This window comes from Zosterops lateralis (genome assembly GCF_965231275.1).
Source record: "Zosterops lateralis genome assembly, chromosome: 4".
Lineage (NCBI taxonomy): Eukaryota > Metazoa > Chordata > Aves > Passeriformes > Zosteropidae > Zosterops > Zosterops lateralis.
Genome location: NC_139765.1, coordinates 15,764,704 through 15,772,861, shown reverse-complemented (window position 1 = coordinate 15,772,861; position 8,158 = coordinate 15,764,704). Strand labels below are relative to the sequence as shown.

Below are 8,158 nucleotides of genomic sequence, written 5' to 3'. Positions count from 1 at the left end.
GAGCTCTGAGAGTATAGTTTTCTCCAAACTGAGAGGAACAATCAAGCGGTGCAATTGAAAAAAAATGTTTTCTTGGGCCAACATCCCTTTGGAAGGTGGCTGGGAAGCAATTCCCTTTCAAATGATCAACCATAGATACATAAATATTAGAGACTCTTTACCTGCAGAGATCAATTTGGTTTGCCAGTCACTGAGGAATGTGAGTGAAAGAAATCTGCATTTTGAACTGAGGATATTTCCTCCTGTAGAAAAGCTGCCCATTAAGAGAACTCCCATAAGTTACACCAAAAACACTCACAAAACAAAGAGTCAGTAATATGAACACATATGAACTGAAGCCCACACAAATCAGTTGCCACTGACCATTTGAACTGCTTTAGCATTTACAGTGAACACACACTTGTTCTCTCCAATATTTGACTGAAAGGTTGTGCATACAGCAAAAAAAGTTCCGTAAACTTCTCAAAGTTTAGCAGAGAAAACCAGGAAAATTTAATTTATTTTTAAATGGGTTTTTTTGGTATTTATAGTTCTTCTACTTTGACACATCTTCCTGTACTTTTCTTTTTAAATGTCTATTTTAAAGTAAATCATAACACTTCAGGCAATTAGATTCAGATCTCTACTGACAAGCGAAGTTATAAAAGGAAGTTCTGACAAAGTCACTGTAAAGATGTCACAAGAATAATGAATAAGCATTTCTATACAATTTTATTTATACTTCAGCTGTGACTTCTGTTAATAACTGCTTTCAGTTTCTTTGATGAAGTAAAGGAGAAAGCAAATTGCTTCAGTCTTCAGAGGTAATAGGAGAAACATTCCTCTCTCTACAGATTGTCTCTTAGAATTTAACACAAATAGAAGGATCTTCAACATTATGCACTACCATTTAAGCAGGAAGAGCAGACTACAAGACCACAAAAATGATCAAAACATCTTTTAAATGGATGTAAGTTAAAACCTCCCAAAACAACCACAAAGAACATTATATATTCCATTTTCAAAGCAGCTTCCATTCCACATTTCAGTTTTATAGGCAGCTAAACATTTTAATCACTGTTCATGTGAGCTGGAATTTAGATGCCTTCCAGGCAAATAAAAAGTTGTAGCCTGAGGTTAATGAAACACGGGAGCAGAAAGGGAAATGAAACTCCAGATTCTCATATCGCACAATTCAAGTTTATTCCATTCATTCTTGCAACACAAACTTAAAAATACAGTATCATTTAGCTTTCTGATGTCTATGAACCAAGATAATCATGAACCCAACTGTGTCAAAACAGTTAACAATGGTGAAAAGAGAAAGTCAAATATCAAAATGCACAGAGCACTAGTTTTTCTTCAGTCACTGCGTAGAAAGATGATTGTTTATCCATTTACAAAATATAATTAAGACAAGTTCATTTTGAAATTTTGCATGCAACACTGCAATTGCTTGATCTAGAACACTCTGTTCTTACCAGCCTCTTCTACAAATAATCAATGTTATGTTCAATTCCATTTAACTATTGTACTCCTTTTCTCTTTTGCTCCCTGTAAGAAAAAGGAAGCAGAGGGTACAAAATCCAAAATATACTTAAGTTTATAACTTATTCAGCACAAATTTTCAAGGAAAAGGTTTAAGAACAGAGTAGATTTCCAAGTATATGCAATTCCAGTCTGACAAAGTATTTAAATTCTGTTTATAGAATGAAAAATAATTTACAGTTTGGTATTTTTTATCTAGTTAGAACCTACTCAAAGATAGAGGAAGCCATCCATTATTTTTTCCACAAAATAGCTAACAAGAAAGAAATAAATGAACAAGCCCAGTCTCTAGACAATTACAGATGCATAAGCTTTTATTTTTACTTTTTTTTTTTTTTTTTTTTTTTTTTAAATCCTGGGCAAAATGATTAAACACCTGTTATGTAGTGCAAAAAGCAGAAAAGTATTTCTTCTTTATAAGCCAAACATTAAATGCCATCTTTTTAACTATCTCAAAAGGCAGCTTGGGTATATATTACAGCCAAATTAACACTTGACTCACTGAAGTCTGTTTGCTTCTTTTTCCCCCCACCAGGGTGAGAAGTAAGAAAAAATAAGGTGCCCCCATAATTGTAGAAAAAGGGAGGCAAAATTGCCTCAGTGATCTCCAGAAGAGTTAGTACAAAGATGATGTTTCTTTGCTCACTTAAATGAGAGTTAAAGGGAAGGGCAGGAAAAAATACAGAAAAAGAAAACAACAAAAATACAAAACCACTATGGCCAGACAACTTGACAGTAATCAACACAAAAACTTGAATAATCAAGTTCTCAGTGTAAAAACAGACTGCCGTTTTCTAGACTATTATTTGAATAGCTAAATATTTAATAGCATAATATGGAGGGAAATTGTTGCCAAAGATTGTTACTTTCATAGCTGAATAAGGAGTTAAACCTATAGTCTGTGTTCACACTATTACAATGACATGACAATCCAGCACTGATCAGAAATAAGATTAAAGAGTCCTCTTATAAATAGTTACTAAAAGCACTGTTCACCAAATATTCTTGTTCTTTTATAAGCAGTATATCAATTGAGTTACAACTGATTTCCAACCCTTCTGTTCTTCCTTGCCATCCATCTCCAAGAAATAGAATAATTGCACTGTAAAGTTTATGGCCAGAGTTGATTGTTTTCTCCACTGCTTTTCTTATGGTATGTGTACGTGTAAATCAGTTCCTGGTCTCATTTTACAGTCTAAATGCAATGCATTTCATAGCCAAGACATTCAATCCTAATATGCAACATTCTTCAAGAAAAACTAAGTCTCCATTAAATACAAGTGGTAGTCACCAGTCTAATTCTATATATCCTCTCAATCTTAACAGTGATATCAAAATAATATCAGCTACTTTTGTTTAAAAATTCAGCATGAGATGTTATATACATTTGTTTTTCTGTTGTGTTTGTTACCAGGAAGTTTGAAATCTGCATTCCAAAAGAGAAGAAGATGTATAGTCTGTGGTACAGAATCTGTCACTCATTTTTAGGTGAATCAGGAGTCTAATGAAAATGCTCAGGATGAAAGCCAGAAGCTCAGACATTCCTGAGGACCACAAGATGTGATGGGAGTGCCTACATCATCATTAAATATCTTCCCATGAATGATCAAGACTGTCATACTTACTGGTAGAGTAAATCTTATCTAAGTCAATGGTTAATATGGTATGGTCACACTGGGAACTTCCAGAACAAGCCTCATGTCTCAATGGAATTCAAGAGGTTCATCCATTCGACAATGAAACACTGATTTGAAGACACGTACAATGAAAAAAATTCTGTAGTAGTTAGAGCAAGTTAAGACTTCTGCTTGTACATCTTCCTGCTTCTACATCTGAACTTAGAAAGGTTCCATGTTTACCAGAAAAATTTAGCAACAATATTCACCTGATATGAATGTCTAAATAACCACTATTCCTTTCCCACATTTGCCTTGATTATCCTTGTGTACCAAACAGCCTGGAGCTTCCACATGTATCTAGGAATTTCATGCTGATGTGGTGAATAAAGAAATTTCATCTTACATTCCTTTTGGAAAAAAAATTATAGTGAAATTTTGACCTCTCTCAAAGCAGTTACTTAAAGTGTCTGTCCTGGACTAGAACAAATATGGGATAGAAAGACTTCAAATTCAAGCATCCAGAAGTACCTTGGCAGATATTATGGAGTGTAACACCACCATGCCTCAACCGGTCTTTCTTGGTTTGCTCAAGAGTCAGAAAACATTAGTGTGACATCCAATTAATCAATATAAAGAACAGCTCCAATAACTACTATCAAAAGTCCTCAAAACTGCAACAAAAGCTTTAGGCAGAAGAAAAACAAAGCTACCCACTGAGAGAGAAGAGCAACCCAGCCACCTACATTACTACACTTCAGATTATGGCAGACACTAAGAGCATGGGACTATTGTCTCTTTCACAATTAGTTCCAGGTACACAGTACTTAGTACTTCCATCTAAAGGAAGTACTTCCATCTATCTAAAAAAATCTTAGTACTAATCTAGATGGCTTACAAGCCAAAAATTCAGAATGGTCTGTCTTCCTTCTTCCATTTTCACTAGAAATGGGAAGAGATTGTGCACTGGAACAAGTCCTACAGGGACACTGTTCACAATAGTTTTCAACCCTCTCCAATCAGATTATCTTTGTTACAAGCCCCTAACTAGTCTGACTCATAAAGAATTTCCCTCTCCCCAAAGTATTTAGCTGAAGAAGCTGGAAGATGCAAAGAGTGACAGATAGGCAGCAGTGTGAGGCCACAGGAGGGACATTTAAGATATCAGTCCATCCGTCACTGAAGAAGAGTCTTGATTGCCTGGTTGTCAGTGGCTTCAAAGGCAGTTAGTCCATCTGGGCCTTTCACAGTCTTATCAGCACCCTGGAAAGACAATGAGAAGGACTGTCAATTCATAAAGCCAGGCTGCATCAGTACGAAATGTGTCAAAAGTTACATACCTTGCATAATTATACTGATTACATACAGCTTTTTACTGCAGTGCCTTGTTTTCATTCAGAAATCAACTAGACAAGATTTATGTACAGAAGTTTTCAGCGTGCAGCTGATCTGAGTTTCCAACTTTGTCATTTAAAAATAAGGAAAAAAGCCATGTAATTTTTGTTACACAGCAACTTGCAAGCCCAACAATTTATCAGTTAATCTTAGGAACAGATAGTTTTTTGTTTCTAGCAACTACTACACTTACAAAAGCAAAAATTCAGTGTTACACACTCCTACAAAATCTATGGTGCAAGAAGCTCTCACGTGCTGAATTAGACAGGTAATACCTGGAAGAGCTGATTTACTAACAAATCATACTATATCCCTTCTATATCACAGAACAGCCACACTCATCAAGGATTGTGCTTCTCTTCCATTCTGGAAAAAAAGTCTCTATTGATACATCAGAAAAACAACACCATAGAATCATTCCAAGTCCAAAACTCTCAGGTTTCTCTTGAAAGAGTTATGTGTACATCTAAAGGGCAACAGAACACAACGGGGAGGCAACAGGAAAATGAAGGACAATGCACCAACTGGATAAATTGGAGGATAATGCATCAACTGGATAAATCAAAGAATTAGAATAAACTGCTGCAAGTAAGCACAAGCACGGTGCCAGATTTATGGGAGGAGAACAAACGAGGGGAAACAGAGTGATTAACTTGTCATGTTTGCTTTGAGCACTGTGTAATCATATTCATGAAAGGGAAAACACAGACTACACTGCAAATGGGGTAGCTAAATAAGGGGACAAAAGTCATTAGAAATCACAGGACTGATTTCAGAACAACTCTGCAGGACGATATGCAAATCTCTGTTGAAAATCCGTGTTTGCTCTATCAAATGACAGGAAAAAACACTTGGGGTAAAAACACATCTTGTCAAAACTGTGTACAGCAGAGGGCTGTCTTCAGTTTATGCATAAGCTCTCCATAGAGTAGGTACAAATCTCTTCTCAATTACACCGAAGATTGTTAGTTACTATTAAGGACACTGAATAGTTTAAGAACGTGATGGACCTAGAATTTTCATAGCTTCTTTACTGATTTAACACATAAAACTTCACTGAACTTCCATACATAACACCATGTCTGTTCTCACAGCAACTCTCACTTCCCTAAACTTTTTTAACAGTCTAATAAACTGGATCTGATATGATTGAGATGTGCTCCCAATACTACTTTTCACAATGCAGGATATTTCCCTCTCTGAAACTTGTACTCCCTTTGCTTGCATGTACTCAATGTGTCATTCAAAAAAAGATGATTTTGCAGGGGCTTTCAAGGCAGCACTGCCTTAAAGTGTCTTGTGGTCCACTGGCCAAACTGATCCTCTTGGAGCTGCTCCTCTTCCTTGTAGTCCCTAGAAACTCTCAGTGCAAGAGATGCATTGAGCTCACTCCAGTGACAGAAGCAATTGCAGTATTTCCTCTCTCCTACCACTGGGTAACATCCTCACCCCAAACACTACAAGGACATTGCAGTTCTTTGGGATATGAACATGAGCTGAATTAGCCCGTTCCCAACAAGTGACAATTTGGTTACTGCAAACGCACACTTGGGCTGAAACCATGGGAACATTGCTTGTATAACATTTATTTTTCTCCTAAAAAAAAACCCTGAGAGATTTAGCAGGTATTCAACACTTATAATTTTAGCTGTCCAGGGAAAAGAAAGGCAACTAAGAGTACAAATAGCTTCTTTTGCAGGTGTTGATTATTTCTACTGCTTAGACAACACTCAGATTAGAATCTGTGTAGACATCAAGAAGGCTTCAAAGCTGTTCCTTGATGTTAAGCTCAGAAAATCTTGAAGAAAAATTAAACTATGCAGTAACTGACTTGACAGAATTTAAAGAACTTTAATTCATAAAACTCTCCACCAATGTACCACCATTTAGGGTACCAAAGGTAACAGTTAACTGAGATAACTTTGAAGTATAAAGAGAGGTTTTAATTTTAACATAGGACTGCTCTCCCCTCTCAGAAAAATACTTCAGAAAAGTTATTGACATGCAAGACCTGGGTTTCTAAAACAGCTTTACTGAATGTAGGATAACATGGTCATGACTACCTAAGGAGGACACCATTTATTAAACTCAGTACTAATAAATTTAGAAAATGGCCCATTAGCTAGACAGGAAGATTCCTGCCAACATTCAATAAAAAAGAGAAGGAAACAATAAAGGTCAGGTCAAGAGGACTTTAATTTGCAGAAGTACAAAACTGCTTGGAAGCAACTTTAATACAAAACTCATAAAAGTACAATGATTCCATAGTATTCTCTACTTCCCCAAAGTAAAAAGTTACTAGCATTTGTGTTATGTTTTACTCTGAAAATACACATACACAAATAAATATAAATCCTCTCTCCTTGGCAGGGCAATAACAAACAAATGTTTGCCCACTTAAGCCACCAGGCAAAGCACAAATGTTAAACAAGCTCTGAGAGCCACACAGGAGCTACTTGGCTCCAGCTGCAGTTCTGGAAAAAATCCAAAACAACAAACACAGAACCCAAGATGGGAACTGAGCTCCCACCAAACTGTGAAACCAGAACTGGGGGCACTTAACAAAGCTGGAAGAAGACTGGTTTACACAGCAAGCAGCAAACTGCTAAGGAGAGTTTCTAGAGGCAACAGAGGTAGATGTCTTCTTGTTCAAAAAGTACATGGATGAATTCATGGACAACACATCTGCCAATGCTTCTGAACAGGGGACAGATACATGCACCTCTGAAATCCCCAGTACAGCAGCCATGAATGAGAGGAATGAGTGAGCAGACATGGTCACACTCACAGCTCTTCCTTTCGCCACGGCCAGAGAAGAAAAAGGGTGCTAAACTGCCCAACTTAACAAGGTATTTCTTTTAACACAAAAGCACAACTATTTTGAACAAATGGATGAAATTTGTTGCATCCTATGCATTTGAAGTTTTCAAACTGCTCATTGTCTATTTTAACATATTGGTTTCTCTGACACTAAAAAACCACAACTTTTTACATTACAAATCAAACACCAGATTATTAAAGAAAAACATGAATCAGTGTTTGAAACATTTCTTGAAATACTCCTCCTCTTCACTCTCAATAGCTCGAGAGTCTCACGTAAAAGGTTTACAAACATCCCCACAGTCCATCCATCATAGAAAGCAATGGAGAATGTTGGCTTAGTAACTGGGAAGAACATGAAACATCAGGAACTTTTAGATTTTTCAGTAAGTGCTGAATCCTGATTCCCAGGTATCTGCCACCAAAGAACATATGACAATGGTACAAAAAACAAGGGTCATAAAAAAACTGTGTTAAGAGACAGAACAACCTCTACATATAAGCCTTGCCTCAGACAGACAGAGCTGATAAACCAACTTCCAGTTTATAAATATTTCATCAGCTAGCCCATGTAAGCAGAAGCAATCAACACTTAACTCTCCATGAAGAAATCTGAAAGTAATTTATTATTTGAGCACTCTACCTTGGATGGAAAACCCTCCAAAACAGAAAGAGAAATAAATCAACATGGGATAAGGACACCTCATTTTTTTGATGATCTTAAACGAACGATCAATCCTCACAATAAATTTAAGCAAGTTGGATACACCATTTAAATCCTAAATTAGCAGTCACTGCAG

General features: G+C 36.5%; 1 protein-coding gene across 1 annotated transcript in view; it reads right to left on the bottom strand.

The window, feature by feature from the left end:
• Positions 1-1,157: 1,157 nt before the first annotated feature.
• The window catches only part of MTPN (myotrophin), a 30,968-nt gene continuing 23,967 nt past the window's right edge, over positions 1,158-8,158 (bottom strand). The window contains exon 4 of the mRNA XM_083859610.1: positions 1,158-4,406. Within this exon, the coding sequence (XP_083715736.1) occupies positions 4,320-4,406 (87 nt within the window). The 3' untranslated portion in view covers positions 1,158-4,319. The remainder of the gene's footprint in view (positions 4,407-8,158) is intronic.